The sequence below is a fragment of the Abramis brama genome (genome assembly GCF_963993115.1).
Source record: "Abramis brama genome assembly, chromosome: 8".
NCBI classification, from domain to species: Eukaryota; Metazoa; Chordata; class Actinopteri; order Cypriniformes; family Leuciscidae; genus Abramis; species Abramis brama.
The window spans coordinates 45,663,846-45,691,005 of record NC_139970.1 but is presented as its reverse complement, the minus strand read 5'-3'; the positions used below and the strand labels follow the sequence as shown (position 1 = coordinate 45,691,005).

The 27,160-nt window shown below is 34.5% G+C and overlaps 1 protein-coding gene across 1 annotated transcript in view; it reads right to left on the bottom strand.

Annotated features, from left to right (window-relative positions):
* The window catches only part of il1rl2 (interleukin 1 receptor-like 2), a 40,910-nt gene extending 19,059 nt beyond the window's left edge, over positions 1-21,851 (bottom strand). Inside the window, exons 1-3 of the mRNA XM_084122090.1 lie at positions 21,749-21,851; positions 21,196-21,294; positions 682-901 (exon numbers count right to left, since the gene is read on the bottom strand). Of these exons, the coding sequence (XP_083978216.1) occupies positions 682-901; positions 21,196-21,253 (278 nt within the window). The 5' untranslated portion in view covers positions 21,254-21,294; positions 21,749-21,851. The remainder of the gene's footprint in view (positions 1-681; positions 902-21,195; positions 21,295-21,748) is intronic.
* Between the last annotated feature and the right edge of the window lie 5,309 nt (positions 21,852-27,160).

Genomic DNA, 27,160 nt, shown 5'->3' with positions numbered 1-27,160 from the left:
TGAATAATTCATCAAAAGTTTGAACATCTATGAGTAGGCTAAAACACCTTCATTTGAACGTATGTTGCCCAAACACAGCGCACAAATAAAGGCATTATATTGGTTCATTTTGATCTAAACAATTTTTAACAACAAGCCCAGACAGCAACATAGTGTAGGCCCACATCTGGTACACGTTGAATCCACATGTAACAGATGTGGCTCGGATCTGGGCAGACACTATGTTGCTGTCTGAGGGGAATTGTAAATAACACAATTTTAGTAAAGTCATTGATTGGGCGATTTTATTTTAAAAGCTGTTATGTACATTCGAAAAACAGCCATGGATAATATATAAATGTAAATATATAAATGTAAAATGTAAAATGTAAATGTAGTGTCAGATTCTTCTGATGAATCCTCCACTACGTTAGAAAGAAGAGTTGGATATTTGTTAAAGAACCCTGATCAATCCGCCATTTCATTTTCATTTAAAAAAAGACTGGTTAATGCCAAGAGAGTGTTAAGATGACTCAGTTCCATTTTGAATGACCAAAAGTGTATGAACATTTTCAACTTTACTAACATTGTAAATGGACCTTAGCAGGAAAAAACAACATGTGGATAAACAAGTGGGCTTCAGTATTCAGTATGCACGTGTCAAACCCAACTCAATAGAAACGTAGTGAACTGAAGCAATACCTGCTGAAACAAGAGTACTCTCCGCTGTGGACGAGCTCGGCTGGAAGGAACCACAGCGTGTTGTCCTTAATGGTTATTCCAGTGATATTTCCCAAGCTCTGACTGGGAACACGACTCCAGCTCACACTCACATTCTGACCGTTTCTATTGCACTGAAGATTAAATACAAGACCAGCAACGAAGTTATCTGATCTGCGGTGGGTTATGTGCATCTCCATCTCTTCAAGAGGAAAACATGAAAAGAAATTTGTCAGTGAGGGACTAATTACTGTTTTAATACAAGTGTAGAGTGTTTGCACTTATGGCTAGCCCAACAGGTCAAAGAACATCAGGGTCAGGACAAATGTAGGGTTGCTGACATTTCTGTATGAAACAGTGTTCTGTATGAAACAGTGTTGTTATATATGAAACAGTGTTCTGTATGAAACAATGTTCTGTATGAAACAATGTTGTTATATATGAAACAGTGTTGTTATATATGAAACAGTGTTGTTATATATGAAACAGTGTTCTGTATGAAAGTGTTCTGTATGAAACAGTGTTGTTATATATGAAACAGTGTTGTTATATATGAAACAGTGTTGTTATATATGAAACAGTGTTCTGTATGAAACAGTGTTCTGTATGAAACAGTGTTCTGTATGAAACAGTGTTGTTATATATGAAACAGTGTTGTTATATTTGAAACAGTGTTCTGTATGAAACAGTGTTCTGTATGAAACAGTGTTGTTATATATGAAACAGTGTTCTGTATGAAACAGTGTTGTTATATATGAAACAGTGTTGTTCTGTATGAAACAGGGTTGTTATATATGAAACAGTGTTGTTCTGTATGAAACAGTGTTGTTCTATATGAAACAGTGTTGTTCTGTATGAAACAGTGTTGTTCTGTATGAAACAGTGTTGTTCTGTATGAAACAGTGTTCTGTATGAAACAGTGTTGTTCTATATGAAACAGTGTTGTTCTGTATGAAACAGTGTTGTTCTGTATGAAACAGTGTTGTTCTGTATGAAACAGTGTTGTTCTGTATGAAACAGTGTTTTTCTGTATGAAAGTGTTCTATATGAAACAGTGTTCTGTATGAAACAGTGTTGTTATATATGAAACAGTGTTGTTCTGTATGAAACAGTGTTGTTCTATATGAAACAGTGTTGTTCTGTATGAAACAGTGTTATTCTGTATGAAACAGTGTTGTTCTGTATGAAACAGTGTTGTTCTGTATGAAAGTGTTCTATATGAAACAGTGTTCTGTATGAAACAGTGTTGTTATATATGAAACAGTGTTGTTCTGTATGAAACAGTGTTGTTCTATATGAAACAGTGTTGTTCTGTATGAAACAGTGTTGTTCTATATGAAACAGTGTTGTTCTGTATGAAACAGTGTTATTCTGTATGAAACAGTGTTGTTCTATATGAAACAGTGTTGTTCTGTATGAAACAGTGTTGTTCTATATGAAACAGTGTTGTTCTGTATGAAACAGTGTTATTCTGTATGAAACAGTGTTATTCTGTATGAAACAGTGTTCTATATGAAACAGTGTTGTTCTGTATGAAACAGTGTTGTTCTGTATGAAACAGTGTTCTGTATGAAACAGTGTTGTTATATATGAAACAGTGTTGTTATATATGAAACAGTGTTCTGTATTAAACAGTGTTGTTATATATGAAACAGTGTTGTTCTGTATGAAACAGTGTTTTTCTGTATGAAAGTGTTCTATATGAAACAGTGTTCTGTATGAAACAGTGTTGTTATATATGAAACAGTGTTGTTCTGTATGAAACAGTGTTGTTCTATATGAAACAGTGTTGTTCTGTATGAAACAGTGTTGTTCTATATGAAACAGTGTTGTTCTGTATGAAACAGTGTTATTCTGTATGAAACAGTGTTGTTCTGTATGAAACAGTGTTGTTCTGTATGAAACAGTGTTGTTCTGTATGAAACAGTGTTATTCTGTATGAAACAGTGTTGTTCTGTATGAAACAGTGTTGTTCTGTATGAAACAGTGTTGTTCTATATGAAACAGTGTTGTTCTGTATGAAAGTGTTCTATATGAAACAGTGTTCTGTATGAAACAGTGTTGTTCTATATGAAACAGTGTTGTTCTGTATGAAACAGTGTTATTCTGTATGAAACAGTGTTGTTCTGTATGAAACAGTGTTGTTCTGTATGAAAGTGTTCTATATGAAACAGTGTTCTGTATGAAACAGTTTTGTTATATATGAAACAGTGTTGTTCTGTATGAAACAGTGTTGTTCTATATGAAACAGTGTTGTTCTTGTATGAAACAGTGTTGTTCTGTATGAAACAGTGTTGTTCTATATGAAACAGTGTTGTTCTGTATGAAACAGTGTTATTCTGTATGAAACAGTGTTCTATATGAAACAGTGTTGTTCTGTATGAAACAGTGTTGTTCTGTATGAAACAGTGTTCTGTATGAAACAGTGTTGTTATATATGAAACAGTGTTATTCTGTATGAAACAGTGTTGTTCTGTATGAAACAGTGTTGTTCTGTATGAAACTGTTGTTATATATGAAACAGTGTTGTTCTGTATGAAACAGTGTTGTTATATATGAAACAGTGTTGTTCTGTATGAAACAGTGTTCTGTATGAAACAGTGTTGTTATATATGAAACAGTGTTGTTCTGTATGAAACAGGGTTGTTATATATGAAACAGTGTTGTTCTGTATGAAACAGTGTTATTCTGTATGAAACAGTGTTGTTCTGTATGAAACAGTGTTCTGTATGAAACAGTGTTGTTCTATATGAAACAGTGTTGTTCTGTATGAAACAGTGTTGTTCTGTATGAAACAGTGTTTTTCTGTATGAAAGTGTTCTATATGAAACAGTGTTCTGTATGAAACAGTGTTGTTATATATGAAACAGTGTTGTTCTGTATGAAACAGTGTTGTTCTATATGAAACAGTGTTGTTCTGTATGAAACAGTGTTGTTCTATATGTAACAGTGTTGTTCTGTATGAAACAGTGTTATTCTGTATGAAACAGTGTTGCTCTGTATGAAAGTGTTGTATATGAAACAGTGTTCTGTATGAAACAGTGTTGTTCTATATGAAACAGTGTTGTTCTGTATGAAACAGTGTTATTCTGTATGAAACAGTGTTGTTCTGTATGAAACAGTGTTGTTCTGTATGGAAGTGTTCTATATGAAACAGTGTTGTTATATATGAAACAGTGTTGTTCTGTATGAAACAGTGTTGTTCTATATGAAACAGTGTTGTTCTGTATGAAACAGTGTTGTTCTGTATGAAACAGTGTTGTTCTGTATGAAACAGTGTTCTGTATGAAACAGTGTTGTTCTATATGAAACAGTGTTGTTCTGTATGAAACAGTGTTATTCTGTATGAAACAGTGTTGTTCTGTATGAAACAGTGTTGTTATATATGAAACAGTGTTGTTCTGTATGAAACAGTGTTCTGTATGAAACAGTGTTGTTATATATGAAACAGTGTTGTTCTGTATGAAACAGGGTTGTTATATATGAAACAGTGTTGTTCTGTATGAAACAGTGTTATTCTGTATGAAACAGTGTTGTTCTGTATGAAACAGTGTTCTGTATGAAACAGTGTTGTTCTATATGAAACAGTGTTGTTCTGTATGAAACAGTGTTGTTCTGTATGAAACAGTGTTTTTCTGTATGAAAGTGTTCTATATGAAACAGTGTTCTGTATGAAACAGTGTTGTTATATATGAAACAGTGTTGTTCTGTATGAAACAGTGTTGTTCTATATGAAACAGTGTTGTTCTGTATGAAACAGTGTTGTTCTATATGAAACAGTGTTGTTCTGTATGAAACAGTGTTATTCTGTATGAAACAGTGTTGCTCTGTATGAAAGTGTTCTATATGAAACAGTGTTCTGTATGAAACAGTGTTGTTCTATATGAAACAGTGTTGTTCTGTATGAAACAGTGTTATTCTGTATGAAACAGTGTTGTTCTGTATGAAACAGTGTTGTTCTGTATGGAAGTGTTCTATATGAAACAGTGTTGTTATATATGAAACAGTGTTGTTCTGTATGAAACAGTGTTGTTCTATATGAAACAGTGTTGTTCTGTATGAAACAGTGTTGTTCTGTATGAAACAGTGTTGTTCTGTATGAAACAGTGTTCTGTATGAAACAGTGTTGTTCTATATGAAACAGTGTTGTTCTGTATGAAACAGTGTTATTCTGTATGAAACAGTGTTGTTCTGTATGAAACAGTGTTGTTCTGTATGGAAGTGTTCTATATGAAACAGTGTTCTATATGAAACAGTGTTGTTATATATGAAACAGTGTTGTTCTGTATGAAACAGTGTTGTTCTATATGAAACAGTGTTGTTCTGTATGAAAGTGTTCTATATGAAACAGTGTTCTGTATGAAACAGTGTTGTTCTATATGAAACAGTGTTGTTCTGTATGAAACAGTGTTGTTCTGTATGAAACATTTACATTTACATTTACATTTATTCATTTAGCTGACGCTTTTATCCAAAGCGACTTACAATTGCTATACATGTCAGAGGTTGCACGCCTCTGGAGCAACTAGGGGTTAAGTGTCTTGCTCAGGGACACATTGGTGTCTCACAGTGGATTCGAACCTGGGTCTCTCACACCAAAGGCATGTGTCTTATCCACTGCGCCATCACCACCCCGTGAAACAGTGTTGTTCTGTATGAAACAGTGTTCTGTATGAAACAGTGTTGTTATATATAAAACAGTGTTGTTATATATGAAACAGTGTTCTGTATGAAACAGTGTTGTTATATATGAAACAGTGTTGCTCTGTATGAAACAGTGTTGTTATATATGAAACAGTGTTGTTCTGTATGAAACAGTGTTCTGTATGAAACAGTGTTGTTATATATGAAACAGTGTTGTTCTGTATGAAACAGGGTTGTTATATATGAAACAGTGTTGTTCTGTATGAAACAGTGTTGTTCTGTATGAAACAGTGTTGTTCTATATGAAACAGTGTTGTTCTGTATGAAACAGTGTTGTTCTGTATGAAACAGTGTTTTTCTGTATGAAAGTGTTCTATATGAAACAGTGTTCTGTATGAAACAGTGTTGTTATATATGAAACAGTGTTATTCTGTATGAAACAGTGTTGTTCTGTATGAAACAGTGTTGTTCTATATGAAACAGTGTTGTTCTGTATGAAACAGTGTTGTTCTGTATGAAACAGTGTTCTGTATGAAACAGTGTTGTTCTGTATGAAAGTGTTCTATATGAAACAGTGTTCTGTATGAAACAGTGTTGTTCTGTATGAAACAGTGTTGTTCTGTATGAAACAGTGTTATTCTGTATGAAACAGTGTTGTTCTGTATGAAACAGTGTTGTTCTGTATGAAAGTGTTCTATATGAAACAGTGTTCTGTATGAAACAGTGTTGTTATATATGAAACAGTGTTGTTCTGTATGAAACAGTGTTGTTCTATATGAAACAGTGTTGTTCTATATGAAACAGTGTTGTTCTGTATGAAACAGTGTTCTGTATGAAACAGTGTTGTTCTATATGAAACAGTGTTGTTCTGTATGAAACAGTGTTATTCTGTATGAAACAGTGTTCTATATGAAACAGTGTTGTTCTGTATGAAACAGTGTTGTTCTGTATGAAACAGTGTTCTGTATGAAACAGTGTTGTTATATATGAAACAGTGTTGTTATATATGAAACAGTGTTCTGTATGAAACAGTGTTGTTCTGTATGAAACAGTGTTGTTATATATGAAACAGTGTTGTTCTGTATGAAACAGTGTTGTTCTGTATGAAACAGTGTTGTTCTATATGAAACAGTGTTGTTCTGTATGAAACAGTGTTGTTCTATATGAAACAGTGTTGTTCTGTATGAAACAGTGTTATTCTGTATGAAACAGTGTTGCTCTGTATGAAAGTGTTCTATATGAAACAGTGTTCTGTATGATACAGTGTTGTTCTATATGAAACAGTGTTGTTCTGTATGAAACAGTGTTATTCTGTATGAAACAGTGTTGTTCTGTATGAAACAGTGTTGTTCTGTATGGAAGTGTTCTATATGAAACAGTGTTGTTATATATGAAACAGTGTTGTTCTGTATGAAACAGTGTTGTTCTGTATGAAACAGTGTTCTGTATGAAACAGTGTTGTTATATATGAAACAGTGTTGTTATATATGAAACAGTGTTCTGTATGAAACAGTGTTGTTCTGTATGAAACAGTGTTGTTATATATGAAACAGTGTTGTTCTGTATGAAACAGTGTTGTTCTGTATGAAACAGTGTTGTTCTATATGAAACAGTGTTGTTCTGTATGAAACAGTGTTGTTCTATATGAAACAGTGTTGTTCTGTATGAAACAGTGTTATTCTGTATGAAACAGTGTTGCTCTGTATGAAAGTGTTCTATATGAAACAGTGTTCTGTATGAAACAGTGTTGTTCTATATGAAACAGTGTTGTTCTGTATGAAACAGTGTTATTCTGTATGAAACAGTGTTGTTCTGTATGAAACAGTGTTGTTCTGTATGGAAGTGTTCTATATGAAACAGTGTTGTTATATATGAAACAGTGTTGTTCTGTATGAAACAGTGTTGTTCTATATGAAACAGTGTTGTTCTGTATGAAACAGTGTTGTTCTGTATGAAACAGTGTTGTTCTGTATGAAACAGTGTTCTGTATGAAACAGTGTTGTTCTATATGAAACAGTGTTGTTCTGTATGAAACAGTGTTATTCTGTATGAAACAGTGTTGTTCTGTATGAAACAGTGTTGTTCTGTATGGAAGTGTTCTATATGAAACAGTGTTCTATATGAAACAGTGTTGTTATATATGAAACAGTGTTGTTCTGTATGAAACAGTGTTGTTCTATATGAAACAGTGTTGTTCTGTATGAAAGTGTTCTATATGAAACAGTGTTCTGTATGAAACAGTGTTGTTCTATATGAAACAGTGTTGTTCTGTATGAAACAGTGTTGTTCTATATGAAACAGTGTTGTTCTATATGAAACAGTGTTGTTCTGTATGAAACAGTGTTCTGTATGAAACAGTGTTGTTCTATATGAAACAGTGTTGTTCTGTATGAAACAGTGTTATTCTGTATGAAACAGTGTTGTTCTGTATGAAACAGTGTTGTTCTGTATGGAAGTGTTCTATATGAAACAGTGTTCTATATGAAACAGTGTTGTTATATATGAAACAGTGTTGTTCTGTATGAAACAGTGTTGTTCTATATGAAACAGTGTTGTTCTGTATGAAAGTGTTCTATATGAAACAGTGTTCTGTATGAAACAGTGTTGTTCTATATGAAACAGTGTTGTTCTGTATGAAACAGTGTTGTTCTGTATGAAACATTTACATTTACATTTACATTTATTCATTTAGCTGACGCTTTTATCCAAAGCGACTTACAATTGCTATACATGTCAGAGGTTGCACGCCTCTGGAGCAACTAGGGGTTAAGTGTCTTGCTCAGGGACACATTGGTGTCTCACAGTGGATTCGAACCTGGGTCTCTCACACCAAAGGCATGTGTCTTATCCACTGCGCCATCACCACCCCGTGAAACAGTGTTGTTCTGTATGAAACAGTGTTCTGTATGAAACAGTGTTGTTATATATAAAACAGTGTTGTTATATATGAAACAGTGTTCTGTATGAAACAGTGTTGTTATATATGAAACAGTGTTGCTCTGTATGAAACAGTGTTGTTATATATGAAACAGTGTTGTTCTGTATGAAACAGTGTTCTGTATGAAACAGTGTTGTTATATATGAAACAGTGTTGTTCTGTATGAAACAGGGTTGTTATATATGAAACAGTGTTGTTCTGTATGAAACAGTGTTGTTCTGTATGAAACAGTGTTGTTCTATATGAAACAGTGTTGTTCTGTATGAAACAGTGTTGTTCTGTATGAAACAGTGTTTTTCTGTATGAAAGTGTTCTATATGAAACAGTGTTCTGTATGAAACAGTGTTGTTATATATGAAACAGTGTTATTCTGTATGAAACAGTGTTGTTCTGTATGAAACAGTGTTGTTCTATATGAAACAGTGTTGTTCTGTATGAAACAGTGTTGTTCTGTATGAAACAGTGTTCTGTATGAAACAGTGTTGTTCTGTATGAAAGTGTTCTATATGAAACAGTGTTCTGTATGAAACAGTGTTGTTCTGTATGAAACAGTGTTGTTCTGTATGAAACAGTGTTATTCTGTATGAAACAGTGTTGTTCTGTATGAAACAGTGTTGTTCTGTATGAAAGTGTTCTATATGAAACAGTGTTCTGTATGAAACAGTGTTGTTATATATGAAACAGTGTTGTTCTGTATGAAACAGTGTTGTTCTATATGAAACAGTGTTGTTCTATATGAAACAGTGTTGTTCTGTATGAAACAGTGTTCTGTATGAAACAGTGTTGTTCTATATGAAACAGTGTTGTTCTGTATGAAACAGTGTTATTCTGTATGAAACAGTGTTCTATATGAAACAGTGTTGTTCTGTATGAAACAGTGTTGTTCTGTATGAAACAGTGTTCTGTATGAAACAGTGTTGTTATATATGAAACAGTGTTGTTATATATGAAACAGTGTTCTGTATGAAACAGTGTTGTTCTGTATGAAACAGTGTTGTTATATATGAAACAGTGTTGTTCTGTATGAAACAGTGTTGTTCTGTATGAAACAGTGTTGTTCTATATGAAACAGTGTTGTTCTGTATGAAACAGTGTTGTTCTATATGAAACAGTGTTGTTCTGTATGAAACAGTGTTATTCTGTATGAAACAGTGTTGCTCTGTATGAAAGTGTTCTATATGAAACAGTGTTCTGTATGATACAGTGTTGTTCTATATGAAACAGTGTTGTTCTGTATGAAACAGTGTTATTCTGTATGAAACAGTGTTGTTCTGTATGAAACAGTGTTGTTCTGTATGGAAGTGTTCTATATGAAACAGTGTTGTTATATATGAAACAGTGTTGTTCTGTATGAAACAGTGTTGTTCTGTATGAAACAGTGTTCTGTATGAAACAGTGTTGTTATATATGAAACAGTGTTGTTATATATGAAACAGTGTTCTGTATGAAACAGTGTTGTTCTGTATGAAACAGTGTTGTTATATATGAAACAGTGTTGTTCTGTATGAAACAGTGTTGTTCTGTATGAAACAGTGTTGTTCTATATGAAACAGTGTTGTTCTGTATGAAACAGTGTTGTTCTATATGAAACAGTGTTGTTCTGTATGAAACAGTGTTATTCTGTATGAAACAGTGTTGCTCTGTATGAAAGTGTTCTATATGAAACAGTGTTCTGTATGAAACAGTGTTGTTCTATATGAAACAGTGTTGTTCTGTATGAAACAGTGTTATTCTGTATGAAACAGTGTTGTTCTGTATGAAACAGTGTTGTTCTGTATGGAAGTGTTCTATATGAAACAGTGTTGTTATATATGAAACAGTGTTGTTCTGTATGAAACAGTGTTGTTCTATATGAAACAGTGTTGTTCTGTATGAAACAGTGTTGTTCTGTATGAAACAGTGTTGTTCTGTATGAAACAGTGTTCTGTATGAAACAGTGTTGTTCTATATGAAACAGTGTTGTTCTGTATGAAACAGTGTTATTCTGTATGAAACAGTGTTGTTCTGTATGAAACAGTGTTGTTCTGTATGGAAGTGTTCTATATGAAACAGTGTTCTATATGAAACAGTGTTGTTATATATGAAACAGTGTTGTTCTGTATGAAACAGTGTTGTTCTATATGAAACAGTGTTGTTCTGTATGAAAGTGTTCTATATGAAACAGTGTTCTGTATGAAACAGTGTTGTTCTATATGAAACAGTGTTGTTCTGTATGAAACAGTGTTGTTCTATATGAAACAGTGTTGTTCTATATGAAACAGTGTTGTTCTGTATGAAACAGTGTTCTGTATGAAACAGTGTTGTTCTATATGAAACAGTGTTGTTCTGTATGAAACAGTGTTATTCTGTATGAAACAGTGTTCTATATGAAACAGTGTTGTTCTGTATGAAACAGTGTTGTTCTGTATGAAACAGTGTTCTGTATGAAACAGTGTTGTTATATATGAAACAGTGTTCTGTATGAAACAGTGTTGTTCTGTATGAAACAGTGTTGTTATATATGAAACAGTGTTGTTCTGTATGAAACAGTGTTGTTCTGTATGAAACAGTGTTGTTCTATATGAAACAGTGTTGTTCTGTATGAAACAGTGTTGTTCTATATGAAACAGTGTTGTTCTGTATGAAACAGTGTTGTTCTGTATGAAACAGTGTTGTTCTGTATGAAACAGTGTTGTTCTATATGAAACAGTGTTGTTCTGTATGAAACAGTGTTATTCTGTATGAAACAGTGTTGTTCTATATGAAACAGTGTTGTTCTGTATGAAACAGTGTTATTCTGTATGAAACAGTGTTGTTCTGTATGAAACAGTGTTGTTATATATGAAACAGTGTTGTTCTGTATGAAACAGTGTTCTGTATGAAACAGTGTTGTTATATATGAAACAGTGTTGTTCTGTATGAAACAGGGTTGTTATATATGAAACAGTGTTGTTCTGTATGAAACAGTGTTATTCTGTATGAAACAGTGTTGTTCTGTATGAAACAGTGTTCTGTATGAAACAGTGTTGTTCTATATGAAACAGTGTTGTTCTGTATGAAACAGTGTTGTTCTGTATGAAACAGTGTTTTTCTGTATGAAAGTGTTCTATATGAAACAGTGTTCTGTATGAAACAGTGTTGTTATATATGAAACAGTGTTGTTCTGTATGAAACAGTGTTGTTCTATATGAAACAGTGTTGTTCTGTATGAAACAGTGTTGTTCTATATGAAACAGTGTTGTTCTGTATGAAACAGTGTTATTCTGTATGAAACAGTGTTGCTCTGTATGAAAGTGTTCTATATGAAACAGTGTTCTGTATGAAACAGTGTTGTTCTATATGAAACAGTGTTGTTCTGTATGAAACAGTGTTATTCTGTATGAAACAGTGTTGTTCTGTATGAAACAGTGTTGTTCTGTATGGAAGTGTTCTATATGAAACAGTGTTGTTATATATGAAACAGTGTTGTTCTGTATGAAACAGTGTTGTTCTATATGAAACAGTGTTGTTCTGTATGAAACAGTGTTGTTCTGTATGAAACAGTGTTGTTCTGTATGAAACAGTGTTCTGTATGAAACAGTGTTGTTCTATATGAAACAGTGTTGTTCTGTATGAAACAGTGTTATTCTGTATGAAACAGTGTTGTTCTGTATGAAACAGTGTTGTTCTGTATGGAAGTGTTCTATATGAAACAGTGTTCTATATGAAACAGTGTTGTTATATATGAAACAGTGTTGTTCTGTATGAAACAGTGTTGTTCTATATGAAACAGTGTTGTTCTGTATGAAAGTGTTCTATATGAAACAGTGTTCTGTATGAAACAGTGTTGTTCTATATGAAACAGTGTTGTTCTGTATGAAACAGTGTTGTTCTGTATGAAACATTTACATTTACATTTACATTTATTCATTTAGCTGACGCTTTTATCCAAAGCGACTTACAATTGCTATACATGTCAGAGGTTGCACGCCTCTGGAGCAACTAGGGGTTAAGTGTCTTGCTCAGGGACACATTGGTGTCTCACAGTGGATTCGAACCTGGGTCTCTCACACCAAAGGCATGTGTCTTATCCACTGCGCCATCACCACCCCGTGAAACAGTGTTGTTCTGTATGAAACAGTGTTCTGTATGAAACAGTGTTGTTATATATAAAACAGTGTTGTTATATATGAAACAGTGTTCTGTATGAAACAGTGTTGTTATATATGAAACAGTGTTGCTCTGTATGAAACAGTGTTGTTATATATGAAACAGTGTTGTTATATATGAAACAGTGTTGTTCTGTATGAAACAGTGTTCTGTATGAAACAGTGTTGTTATATATGAAACAGTGTTGTTCTGTATGAAACAGGGTTGTTATATATGAAACAGTGTTGTTCTGTATGAAACAGTGTTGTTCTGTATGAAACAGTGTTGTTCTATATGAAACAGTGTTGTTCTGTATGAAACAGTGTTGTTCTGTATGAAACAGTGTTTTTCTGTATGAAAGTGTTCTATATGAAACAGTGTTCTGTATGAAACAGTGTTGTTATATATGAAACAGTGTTATTCTGTATGAAACAGTGTTGTTCTGTATGAAACAGTGTTGTTCTATATGAAACAGTGTTGTTCTGTATGAAACAGTGTTGTTCTGTATGAAACAGTGTTCTGTATGAAACAGTGTTGTTCTGTATGAAAGTGTTCTATATGAAACAGTGTTCTGTATGAAACAGTGTTGTTCTGTATGAAACAGTGTTGTTCTGTATGAAACAGTGTTATTCTGTATGAAACAGTGTTGTTCTGTATGAAACAGTGTTGTTCTGTATGAAAGTGTTCTATATGAAACAGTGTTCTGTATGAAACAGTGTTGTTATATATGAAACAGTGTTGTTCTGTATGAAACAGTGTTGTTCTATATGAAACAGTGTTGTTCTATATGAAACAGTGTTGTTCTGTATGAAACAGTGTTCTGTATGAAACAGTGTTGTTCTATATGAAACAGTGTTGTTCTGTATGAAACAGTGTTATTCTGTATGAAACAGTGTTCTATATGAAACAGTGTTGTTCTGTATGAAACAGTGTTGTTCTGTATGAAACAGTGTTCTGTATGAAACAGTGTTGTTATATATGAAACAGTGTTGTTATATATGAAACAGTGTTCTGTATGAAACAGTGTTGTTCTGTATGAAACAGTGTTGTTATATATGAAACAGTGTTGTTCTGTATGAAACAGTGTTGTTCTGTATGAAACAGTGTTGTTCTATATGAAACAGTGTTGTTCTGTATGAAACAGTGTTGTTCTATATGAAACAGTGTTGTTCTGTATGAAACAGTGTTATTCTGTATGAAACAGTGTTGCTCTGTATGAAAGTGTTCTATATGAAACAGTGTTCTGTATGATACAGTGTTGTTCTATATGAAACAGTGTTGTTCTGTATGAAACAGTGTTATTCTGTATGAAACAGTGTTGTTCTGTATGAAACAGTGTTGTTCTGTATGGAAGTGTTCTATATGAAACAGTGTTGTTATATATGAAACAGTGTTGTTCTGTATGAAACAGTGTTGTTCTGTATGAAACAGTGTTCTGTATGAAACAGTGTTGTTATATATGAAACAGTGTTGTTATATATGAAACAGTGTTCTGTATGAAACAGTGTTGTTCTGTATGAAACAGTGTTGTTATATATGAAACAGTGTTGTTCTGTATGAAACAGTGTTGTTCTGTATGAAACAGTGTTGTTCTATATGAAACAGTGTTGTTCTGTATGAAACAGTGTTGTTCTATATGAAACAGTGTTGTTCTGTATGAAACAGTGTTATTCTGTATGAAACAGTGTTGCTCTGTATGAAAGTGTTCTATATGAAACAGTGTTCTGTATGAAACAGTGTTGTTCTATATGAAACAGTGTTGTTCTGTATGAAACAGTGTTATTCTGTATGAAACAGTGTTGTTCTGTATGAAACAGTGTTGTTCTGTATGGAAGTGTTCTATATGAAACAGTGTTGTTATATATGAAACAGTGTTGTTCTGTATGAAACAGTGTTGTTCTATATGAAACAGTGTTGTTCTGTATGAAACAGTGTTGTTCTGTATGAAACAGTGTTGTTCTGTATGAAACAGTGTTCTGTATGAAACAGTGTTGTTCTATATGAAACAGTGTTGTTCTGTATGAAACAGTGTTATTCTGTATGAAACAGTGTTGTTCTGTATGAAACAGTGTTGTTCTGTATGGAAGTGTTCTATATGAAACAGTGTTCTATATGAAACAGTGTTGTTATATATGAAACAGTGTTGTTCTGTATGAAACAGTGTTGTTCTATATGAAACAGTGTTGTTCTGTATGAAAGTGTTCTATATGAAACAGTGTTCTGTATGAAACAGTGTTGTTCTATATGAAACAGTGTTGTTCTGTATGAAACAGTGTTGTTCTATATGAAACAGTGTTGTTCTATATGAAACAGTGTTGTTCTGTATGAAACAGTGTTCTGTATGAAACAGTGTTGTTCTATATGAAACAGTGTTGTTCTGTATGAAACAGTGTTATTCTGTATGAAACAGTGTTCTATATGAAACAGTGTTGTTCTGTATGAAACAGTGTTGTTCTGTATGAAACAGTGTTCTGTATGAAACAGTGTTGTTATATATGAAACAGTGTTCTGTATGAAACAGTGTTGTTCTGTATGAAACAGTGTTGTTATATATGAAACAGTGTTGTTCTGTATGAAACAGTGTTGTTCTGTATGAAACAGTGTTGTTCTATATGAAACAGTGTTGTTCTGTATGAAACAGTGTTGTTCTATATGAAACAGTGTTGTTCTGTATGAAACAGTGTTGTTCTGTATGAAACAGTGTTGTTCTGTATGAAACAGTGTTGTTCTGTATGAAACAGTGTTGTTCTGTATGAAAGTGTTCTATATGAAACAGTGTTCTGTATGAAACAGTGTTGTTATATATGAAACAGTGTTGTTCTGTATGAAACAGTGTTGTTCTATATGAAACAGTGTTGTTCTTGTATGAAACAGTGTTGTTCTGTATGAAACAGTGTTGTTCTATATGAAACAGTGTTGTTCTGTATGAAACAGTGTTATTCTGTATGAAACAGTGTTCTATATGAAACAGTGTTGTTCTGTATGAAACATTTACATTTACATTTACATTTATTCATTTAGCTGACGCTTTTATCCAAAGCGACTTACAATTGCTATACATGTCAGAGGTTGCACGCCTCTGGAGCAACTAGGGGTTAAGTGTCTTGCTCAGGGACACATTGGTGTCTCACAGTGGATTCGAACCTGGGTCTCTCACACCAAAGGCATGTGTCTTATCCACTGCGCCATCACCACCCCGTGAAACAGTGTTGTTCTGTATGAAACAGTGTTCTGTATGAAACAGTGTTGTTATATATAAAACAGTGTTGTTATATATGAAACAGTGTTCTGTATGAAACAGTGTTGTTATATATGAAACAGTGTTGCTCTGTATGAAACAGTGTTGTTATATATGAAACAGTGTTGTTCTGTATGAAACAGTGTTCTGTATGAAACAGTGTTGTTATATATGAAACAGTGTTGTTCTGTATGAAACAGGGTTGTTATATATGAAACAGTGTTGTTCTGTATGAAACAGTGTTGTTCTGTATGAAACAGTGTTGTTCTATATGAAACAGTGTTGTTCTGTATGAAACAGTGTTGTTCTGTATGAAACAGTGTTTTTCTGTATGAAAGTGTTCTATATGAAACAGTGTTCTGTATGAAACAGTGTTGTTATATATGAAACAGTGTTATTCTGTATGAAACAGTGTTGTTCTGTATGAAACAGTGTTGTTCTATATGAAACAGTGTTGTTCTGTATGAAACAGTGTTGTTCTGTATGAAACAGTGTTCTGTATGAAACAGTGTTGTTCTGTATGAAAGTGTTCTATATGAAACAGTGTTCTGTATGAAACAGTGTTGTTCTGTATGAAACAGTGTTGTTCTGTATGAAACAGTGTTATTCTGTATGAAACAGTGTTGTTCTGTATGAAACAGTGTTGTTCTGTATGAAAGTGTTCTATATGAAACAGTGTTCTGTATGAAACAGTGTTGTTATATATGAAACAGTGTTGTTCTGTATGAAACAGTGTTGTTCTATATGAAACAGTGTTGTTCTATATGAAACAGTGTTGTTCTGTATGAAACAGTGTTCTGTATGAAACAGTGTTGTTCTATATGAAACAGTGTTGTTCTGTATGAAACAGTGTTATTCTGTATGAAACAGTGTTCTATATGAAACAGTGTTGTTCTGTATGAAACAGTGTTGTTCTGTATGAAACAGTGTTCTGTATGAAACAGTGTTGTTATATATGAAACAGTGTTGTTATATATGAAACAGTGTTCTGTATGAAACAGTGTTGTTCTGTATGAAACAGTGTTGTTATATATGAAACAGTGTTGTTCTGTATGAAACAGTGTTGTTCTGTATGAAACAGTGTTGTTCTATATGAAACAGTGTTGTTCTGTATGAAACAGTGTTGTTCTATATGAAACAGTGTTGTTCTGTATGAAACAGTGTTATTCTGTATGAAACAGTGTTGCTCTGTATGAAAGTGTTCTATATGAAACAGTGTTCTGTATGAAACAGTGTTGTTCTATATGAAACAGTGTTGTTCTGTATGAAACAGTGTTATTCTGTATGAAACAGTGTTGTTCTGTATGAAACAGTGTTGTTCTGTATGGAAGTGTTCTATATGAAACAGTGTTGTTATATATGAAACAGTGTTGTTCTGTATGAAACAGTGTTGTTCTGTATGAAACAGTGTTGTTCTATATGAAACAGTGTTGTTCTGTATGAAAGTGTTCTATATGAAACAGTGTTCTGTATGAAACAGTGTTGTTCTGTATGAAACAGTGTTGTTCTGTATGAAACAGTGTTATTCTGTATGAAACAGTGTTGTTCTGTATGAAACAGTGTTGTTCTGTATGAAACAGTGTTGTTCTGTATGAAAGTGTTCTATATGAAACAGTGTTCTGTATGAAACAGTGTTGTTATATATGAAACAGTGTTGTTCTGTATGAAACAGTGTTGTTCTGTATGAAACAGTGTTCTGTATGAAACAGTGTTGTTCTATATGAAACAGTGTTGTTCTGTATGAAACAGTGTTATTCTGTATGAAACAGTGTTCTATATGAAACAGTGTTGTTCTGTATGAAACAGTGTTGTTCTGTATGAAACAGTGTTCTGTATGAAACAGTGTTGTTATATATGAAACAGTGTTGTTATATATGAAACAGTGTTCTGTATGAAACAGTGTTGTTCTGTATGAAACAGTGTTGTTATATATGAAACAGTGTTGTTCTGTATGAAACAGTGTTGTTCTGTATGAAACAGTGTTCTGTATGAAACAGTGTTGTTCTATATGAAAGTGTTGTTCTGTATGAAACAGTGTTATTCTGTATGAAACAGTGTTCTATATGAAACAGTGTTGTTCTGTATGAAACAGTGTTGTTCTGTATGAAACAGTGTTATATATGAAACAGTGTTGTTCTGTATGAAACAGTGTTGTTCTGTATGAAACAGTGTTCTATATGAAACAGTGTTGTTCTATATGAAACAGTGTTGTTCTGTATGAAACAGTGTTGTTCTATATGAAACAGTGTTCTATATGAAACAGTGTTGTTCTGTATGAAACAGTGTTCTATATGAAACAGTGTTGTTCTGTATGAAACTGTTGTTCTGTATGAAACAGTGTTGTTCTGTATGAAACAGTGTTCTATATGAAACAGTGTTGTTCTGTATGAAACAATGTTCCGTATGAAACAGTGTTGTTCTGTATGAAACAGTGTTCTGTATGAAACAATGTTGTTCTGTATGAAACAGTGTTCTATATGAAACAGTGTTGTTCTGTATGAAACAATGTTCCGTATGAAACAGTGTTGTTCTGTATGAAACAGTGTTGTTCTGTATGAAACAGTGTTGTTCTGTATGAAACAGTGTTGTTCTGTATGAAACAGTGTTCTATATGAAACAGTGTTGTTCTGTATGAAACAGTGTTCTGTATGAAACAATGTTCCGTATGAAACAGTGTTGTTCTTTATGAAACAGTGTTCTATATGAAACAGTGTTGTTCTGTATGAAACAGTGTTCTGTATGAAACAGTGTTCTGTATGAAACAATGTTCCGTATGAAACAGTGTTCTATTTGAAACAGTGTTGTTCTGTATGAAACAGTGTTCTATATGAAACAGTGTTCTATATGAAACAGTGTTCTATATGAAACAGTGTTCTATATGAAACAGTGTTGTTCTGTATGAAACAATGTTCCGTATGAAACAGTGTTGTTCTGTATGAAACAGTGTTCTATATGAAACAGTGTTGTTCTGTATGAAACAGTGTTCTATATGAAACAGTGTTGTTCTGTATGAAACAGTGTTCTATATGAAACAGTGTTGTTCTGTATGAAACTGTTGTTCTGTATGAAACAGTGTTGTTCTGTATGAAACAGTGTTCTATATGAAACAGTGTTGTTCTGTATGAAACAGTGTTGTTCTGTATGAAACAGTGTTCTATATGAAACAGTGTTGTTCTGTATGAAACAGTGTTGTTCTATATGAAACAGTGTTGTTCTATATGAAACAGTGTTCTGTATGAAACAGTGTTCTATATGAAACAGTGTTCTTCTATATGAAACTGTTCTATATGAAACAGTGTTGTTCTGTATGAAACAGTGTTCTGTATGAAACAGTGTTCTATATGAAACAGTGTTCTATATGAAAGTGTTCTATATGAAACAGTGTTGTTCTGTATGAAACAGTGTTCTATATGAAACAATGTTCCGTATGAAACAATGTTCCGTATGAAACAGTGTTGTTCTGTATGAAACAGTGTTCTATATGAAACAGTGTTGTTCTGTATGAAACAGTGTTCTATATGAAACAGTGTTGTTCTGTATGAAACAGTGTTGTTCTGTATGAAACAGTGTTGTTCTGTATGAAACAGTGTTGTTCTGTATGAAACAGTGTTCTATATGAAACAGTGTTGTTCTGTATGAAACAGTGTTGTTCTGTATGAAACAGTGTTCTATATGAAACAGTGTTGTTCTGTATGAAACAGTGTTCTATATGAAACAGTGTTGTTCTATATGAAACAGTGTTGTTCTATATGAAACAGTGTTCTGTATGAAACAGTGTTCTATATGAAACAGTGTTCTATATGAAAGTGTTCTATATGAAACAGTGTTGTTCTATATGAAACAGTGTTCTGTATGAAACAGTGTTCTATATGAAACAGTGTTCTATATGAAAGTGTTATATATGAAACAGTGTTGTTCTGTATGAAACAGTGTTATTCTGTATGAAACAGTGTTGTTCTATATGAAACAGTGTTGTTCTGTATGAAACAGTGTTCTATATGAAACAGTGTTGTTCTATATGAAACAGTGTTGTTCTATATGAAACAGTGTTGTTCTATATGAAACAGTGTTCTATATGAAACAGTGTTGTTCTATATGAAACAGTGTTGTTCTATATGAAACAGTGTTCTATATGAAACAGTGTTGTTCTATATGAAACAGTGTTGTTCTATATGAAACAGTGTTGTTCTATATGAAACAGTGTTCTTCTATATGAAACAGTGTTGTTCTATATGAAACAGTGTTCTATATGAAACAGTGTTGTTCTGTATGAAACAGTGTTCTATATGAAAAAGTGTTCTATATGAAACAGTGTTCTTCTATATGAAACAGTGTTGTTCTATATGAAACAGTGTTCTATATGAAACAGTGTTGTTCTATATGAAACAGTGTTGTTCTATATGAAACAGTGTTGTTCTATATGAAACAGTGTTCTATATGAAACAGTGTTGTTCTATATGAAACAGTGTTCTTCTATATGAAACTGATCTATATGAAACAGTGTTGTTCTGTATGAAACAGTGTTCTGTATGAAACAGTGTTCTATATGAAACAGTGTTGTTCTGTATGAAACAGTGTTCTATATGAAACAGTGTTGTTCTGTATGAAACAGTGTTCTATATGAAACAGTGTTCTTCTATATGAAACTGTTCTATATGAAACAGTGTTGTTCTGTATGAAACAGTGTTCTGTATGAAACAGTGTTCTTCTATATGAAACTGTTCTATATGAAACAGTGTTGTTCTGTATGAAACAGTGTTCTGTATGAAACAATGTTCCGTATGAAACAATGTTCCGTATGAAACAATGTTCCGTATGAAACAGTGTTGTTATATATGAAACAGTGTTCTGTATGAAACAGTGTTGTTACGGAGTTTGTCCCATAGTGTAGCTTAAGGTATATGCACATTAAAGGTTATATTAAAGGGATTTTGTGTATGCCCAACCATTTTATATCTCAAGCACCACTAGCAGCCCATACTAATTCTCAGAAATATGAAAAATAATAATTTAATTAAAAAATTACATGGTTCTAATTTTTAAGTGCCACTATTTAAAATAATATCATTGCGCATTGTTGAGCATGTCTTATTTAAGCTGTTGTATAATTATTATTATTTTATTAATTTGGTTAAGCAAAACAAATGTGTTCATGTGTAGGCCTACTTATTTTGAGTGCCTCTTTTACTTATATTCTTGAGCGACTATTAGCGAAGTCTGAACTTGGCTTCTGAGACGAACTGAAAGTAAAAGGGGCTGATTTCAGTTCAGCTGAGGAGAACACAGAACGCGTTTTAAGGTCAGCATGTAAAAGACACTGAACGTATGAATTGGGCAAAATTCTACATAGTTAACGCCTAGAACTGAAACTTCAACATCATCACAAACTATGGTAAATAATGCAATAGCTAATATCTAATCAATGCATAGATATTATTCATTCTTTCCCGTTGTTTGAACAACAGCGAACGCAACAGAAACAAACTCGAACTTGAAGTCCAAACTTTCATCATGGAGAAACATGATCATAAATCGAACCATTGAATTCACTGAAAATAGAGACTCTTACCTGCAAACCAAAGGGTGGATAGTAAAATCCATTGAAAATAAACTGTGGAAAAGCTCATCTCGGGTTTTAAGGTGGTTTTACCGGTTCTAACAGCAGCGCCTGCATTAACAACAGAAAACAGAGACAAACACAATCTTCATTACAGGCTTTAAAACACTGTCTGACAGAAACTTCATCCATTACGAAACTCAATTACAAAGCATGTAGCTGTCATATTTCCCGTTTTCTCCTGAGAAACATAACAAAAGCCCTGCATTTCAGTTATGAACGCGATATTCTATGTGCAAGTTTAACTATTTAATTAGGTTAGATAGGTTATAAAACTATCATAAACGATCAATAGGAATTAAAACTTCAAAATGATGCTCAGTCTCGGGTTTTCCGTGTGATGTTCGTGCGTCAGGGATGATTGCAGGAAGAATGAGGGATTTCCCCGAAGAAATATGCGTGTGTGGGACAAAGTTTAAAGTCGATATTTAGACTATAATAACACAGATACACAAAAGTATAGACATACAGTTTTCTTACTGAGTGAAGGGTTAGTGAGTCTTACCTCAAGCAGCTGATCAGACAGTAAGAGCTCAGAAACAGCGCGCTTCTCGGAATCTCTTCCAGACTGCCACACACACAGTCACACACACAGACCACGAAACACTTTTTCTGCTGAATATGCGGTTTAACACGATCGTGGAGGGAAACGCTTCCCAACGCTTCAGTAACACAAACACCTGCCAATAACCGTCAGTTTCAGTGCAGAATTGCTATTGCACTTTTATGTATTCTCTATTACGCATAATGGAAATCATTTCAGTTTTCTTTAAATCATAATGAAGTGAACGTGGTGAATTTGAAATCATTTTTCTCTTTTGATTTGAGTGGAATATTTCAATTATATGCCCAAAATTAAACCTACTCACTTTTTTAAGTGAGTTAAAGAATAAAGCCGCCTCTAATTATACAGATGAGCACAGATGTTTAATTTCACTTTATTTTTAAAATGAGCATGAGTGTCTGATCTGAATGAAGTCCGAATGTCACAGAAACTGGCAGCATTGAACGGAAACCCGTGGAACAGAATCTGGGTCACTCTTTGTGGTCGTTGCCTTTTCTGAAAATCTTCTCATGTCATTTCTGTACTTCTAGCAGCCAAAGTGAAGAAGGGCTAACCAATGTCTGTCCTTAAACGGGTTTCGTCTGCTATTGGTTGGGACGAACAGATAGTCAGGATGCTCAAACAAACAGAGCAATGTTTTAAGAAGTGCCACAGTGTTACACTTTTCAGAAAGTCAAACTACCAAAGGATTACTTACTGAGAGGAGGTATTTTAACATTAAAGTGCCCCTATTATGCTATTTTTGCTAATGCTGTTTTGGAGTTTCCTACAGCAGGCTTACATGAATCCAAGGTCAAAAAACACATTAACCTTTTCATAATCTCCACTGCAGCATCAGCTCTTTCCTCTCAGTGTCTGAAACGCTTAGATCAAGGATTATACATTTTCTGTATCAAAATTTATAAGGAAAGACCAGTAATTTATTTAGGCTTTGTCTGTAGGGAATTCCAAACCTGCGCACAAACACTCACCTAAAGGATTATTAGGAACACCTGTTCAATTTCTCATTAATGCAATTATCTAATCAACCAATCACATGGCAGTTGCTTCAATGCATTTAGGGGTGTGGTCCTGGTCAAGACAATCTCCTGAACTCCAAACTGAATGTCAGAATGGGAAAGAAAGGTGATTTAAGCAATTTTGAGCGTGGCATGGTTGTTGGTGCCAGACGGGCCGGTCTGAGTATTTCACAATCTGCTCAGTTACTGGGATTTTCACGCACAACCATTTCTAGGGTTTACAAAGAATGGTGTGAAAAGGGAAAAACATCCAGTATGCGGCAGTCCTGTGGGCGAAAATGCCTTGTTGATGCTAGAGGTCAGAGGAGAACGGGCCGACTGATTCAAGCTGATAGAAGAGCAACTTTGACTGAAATAACCACTCGTTACAAACGAGGTATGCAGCAAAGCATTTGTGAAGCCACAACACGCACAACCTTGAGGCAGATGGGCTACAACAGCAGAAGACCCCACCGGGTACCACTCATCTCCACTACAAATAGGAAAAAGAGGCTACAGTTTGCACGAGCTCACCAAAATTGGACAGTTGAAGACTGGAAAAATGTTGCCTGGTCTGATGAGTCTCGATTTCTGTTGAGACATTCAGATGGTAGAGTCAGAATTTGGCGTAAACAGAATGAGAACATGGATCCATCATGCCTTGTTACCACTGTGCAGGCTGGTGGTAGTGGTGTAATGGTGTGGGGGATGTTTTCTTGGCACACTTTAGGCCCCTTAGTGCCAATTGGGCATCGTTTAAATGCCACGGCCTACCTGAGCATTGTTTCTGACCATGTCCATCCCTTTATGACCACCATGTACCCATCCTCTGATGGCTACTTCCAGCAGGATAATGCACCATGTCACAAAGCTCGAATCATTTCAGATTGGTTTCTTGATCATGACAATGAGTTCACTGTACTAAAATGGCCCCCACAGTCACCAGAGCTCAACCCAATAGAGCATCTTTGGGATGTGGTGGAACGGGAGCTTCGTGCCCTGGATGTGCATCCCACAAATCTCCATCAACTGCAAGATGCTATCCTATCAATATGGGCCAACATTTCTAAAGAATGCTTTCAGCACCTTGTTGAATCAATGCCACGTAGAATTAAGGCAGTTCTGAAGGCGAAAGGGGGTCAAACACAGTATTAGTATGGTGTTCCTAATAATCCTTTAGGTGAGTGTATATTCAAACGCACATAACTATAGAACCAATTCTTAATGCGCATGTGAGCGCCATCAGCGTTTATCACAGGTTCGCGTTTAAATTCTATGTAGAGAGAATGGTGTCATCTTAGCGGCCCCTAATTTAATAACAAATGATCGTTGCGACGGAAGCGAATCAATCAAAACTAACTTTAGCTGGAAAATAACCTTATTAAAGAACCGCTATAAAGCCAAAACAATCTCTGTTACCTTAAATTATATGCTTATCTCTGTAAAGCTGCTTTGAAACAAACTACATTGTTAAAAGCGCTATATAAATGAAGATGACTTGACTTGATCAAGGATTCAGCCTCTGTAAACCCCGCCTCTCTGAGAGCTGCTCTGCTCTGATTGGTCAGATGGCTCAGTTTGCTGTGACTGGTCGGAAACCAAACACTCATTAGCATATCTGAATCTCAGGGTTGCCCAGGTCTGCACAACAAAATCCTGCACGCCTGGATGCAGGTCCTTCATCAGATCTGGATACGGCCTGGATCCGGCGAACTGCTGTAAACCTCGGGATAAACAGAGAGACTAATATTAGCGTAGATGCCATTCTTCTTATGAAGTACATCAGGATTTATGGGAAGTGTTCCTGGTTCCGGCTGACCTAATCTATGCAGCCTAACATTGAATTATATAAGTCCATAATGTGTTATGTGAATGCTAGGCCAAAGAGATGTGTTTTTAGTCTAGATTTGAACTGACAGAGTGTGTCTGCTTCCCGGACAATGTCAGGAAGACTGTTCCAAAGTTTTGGTGCTAAATAGGAGAAAGATCTACCGCCAGCAGTCGATTTTGATATTCTAGGTATTATCAACTGGACGGAATTTTGAGATCGCAATAGACGTGAAGGACTATAGTGCGTTAAGAGGTTGCTCAAGCACTGCGGAGCTAAACCATTTAGTGCTTTGTAAGTAATCAGCAATATTTTAAAATGTATACAATGTTTAATAGGCAGCCAATACAGTGTTGACCGAAATATGTTATAAACGCAGTGAACAGTGTAAATATGTTATAAACGCAGTGAACAGTGGAAATATGTTAGAAACACAAATATGTTATAAACGCAGTGAACAGTGGAAATATGTTAGAAACTTCTGTTTTATGTACTGTTAATTTACATTTTTATGTTGTTTTTATGTTGTAAATACTTGTAAAAAGTACTTTGAGTAATGTATAGAACAATGTAATTTCATTTACAAAATTGTATTTATGTGACAAAAAATAAATGTATTGAAGAATCTGTTTCATGTAAAAATTATAACTTGCATTACAAAAATAAACAATGTACAGAACAATTACTTCTCTTTTATTTACACATTCCAAGTTACATAACAAATAAACAATGTACAGAAATTACTTTACAAATAACAAAATGTGAACTAGAATGCATTTCCAGAGGAACTGTGAAGTGTGCTTGCTCGGGTGCAGTTCACTAACGTGAGCAGGTAGTGGATAAGGGTGCGTTGAAGTTTGCTTGATCTGAGAATTTCAACAATAGTACTTTTTTCAAGATTGTGCAAAAAGGTGAAAAGTTATGTGCATTAAGAGACATGTCTGCAATGTAGACTAGTGCCAATGGCATTGTTTATGTGGCTTGGTTGTTGGTTTTGAAATATTTGGTTATGAATATACAGCAGAGAGTGGGAGTGTTTTGGGTGATGAAATAGTATTGAAAAGAAGTTGACAGTCTTCATTTACTGTATCCAATAAGCCAATACAAAACTCACCCAGCTGTTCTGTGGTTGAGTGTTCCCTTTGATTAGGAACAAATTTACTATCTCAAATTAAGGTCTACCGTAATTAGCGATGCTTTGATTGCTGCTGTCAAGATGGTTGTCATCACCTACACAGAAACGCTGATTTTTATAGCCTACCGTCAGTCCTCATATTGTAATTAAATGAAAAACGCGATGCAATCGCAACCCGCTGCCATTTCAGGGCTTGAATTTCGGTGCAGGAATGTGGGGATTGCGCATAATTTAAACCATTCCCGCAAGGTTAGCTTTTATAGTGTGAGAAATTCCCGCACAAATATATTCGCTTCATCTCAGAGCAAATGATTAAAAAATAAATTCACAGATGTGAGAAAAAAGATGACAAACTGTCTTTTATTTTCGCATTTAATTCCTCAATCAGCGCTGGACCGGCATTCTCTGTCTTCCGCTGAGCCCTGGCCGTAGACAGATCATATGTTTCACGCTGTCAATGCAGTGGTCTGCGTTGCGCTGATCTTATTCACACTATCGAGTGTAGGTGCAGCATTCTAACATTGAGTCATAATGAGCTGTTTGTGAAGAAATTATCTGCTTCCAAATTATGTCATTTTAATCACGAAATTGAAACATTAAAAACCATTTTGCTCTTTATGGTGTGCGAGTGATAGAGCGCGGCAGGAACGAACCAACTAATCAGCTTGCAGCGTAACAACATTGAATGCTCGGCCGAACAGCTGATCATAGCTGACAGGGCGCCTTATTATTTTTCATCTCCATAAATATATCTAGTAGTAAAGCTAAATGCAAAGGCTAGAAATCAATTAATCTTTTGCTGATACTTCCTTGTCATCATGGAGAGCGCAGTTCATGGTTGCATAGGAACGACAGACGCCACGGGAGAGCAAGTGCTTGTGGAAAGGAGACAGCGGCGCGCTCGCGCTTTCCACTTGTTTTTACACATCTAGATCGACGTTGTTGATTGTTTGAGCATGTGACTGCGCATTTCTCCTTGTTTTCTATTGTTATGCGCAGCATATTTCCCGCGTGCACAAACACAGCCACAGACAATGAATTGTTCGGTTAGCGAAGAAGAGCATGATGTATTTTGTATAAAGTTTTGTTTTGTTTTGTTATTAACTGTTTTGAGAACTGGAAATGCACAATTCATGCATACAAATCTGTAGATATTAATAAATGAAGATGATTAAATTAGGCCGATGCATCAAAAGTTATTCTCCCCCCCCATAATCTTTAGATCCCCCCCATGTGACCCATGTAAGCGGTGGAATTCCCTCCCAGTTTAAAAAACGAAATTCAGGCCCTGCATTTATTAAGACAAACCTACGAAAAACGAATGCAGTCTATTCACTGACTTGGCAGCTCTGTGAAATGTAATACAACAGTGCCACCTACTGTCTAAATGC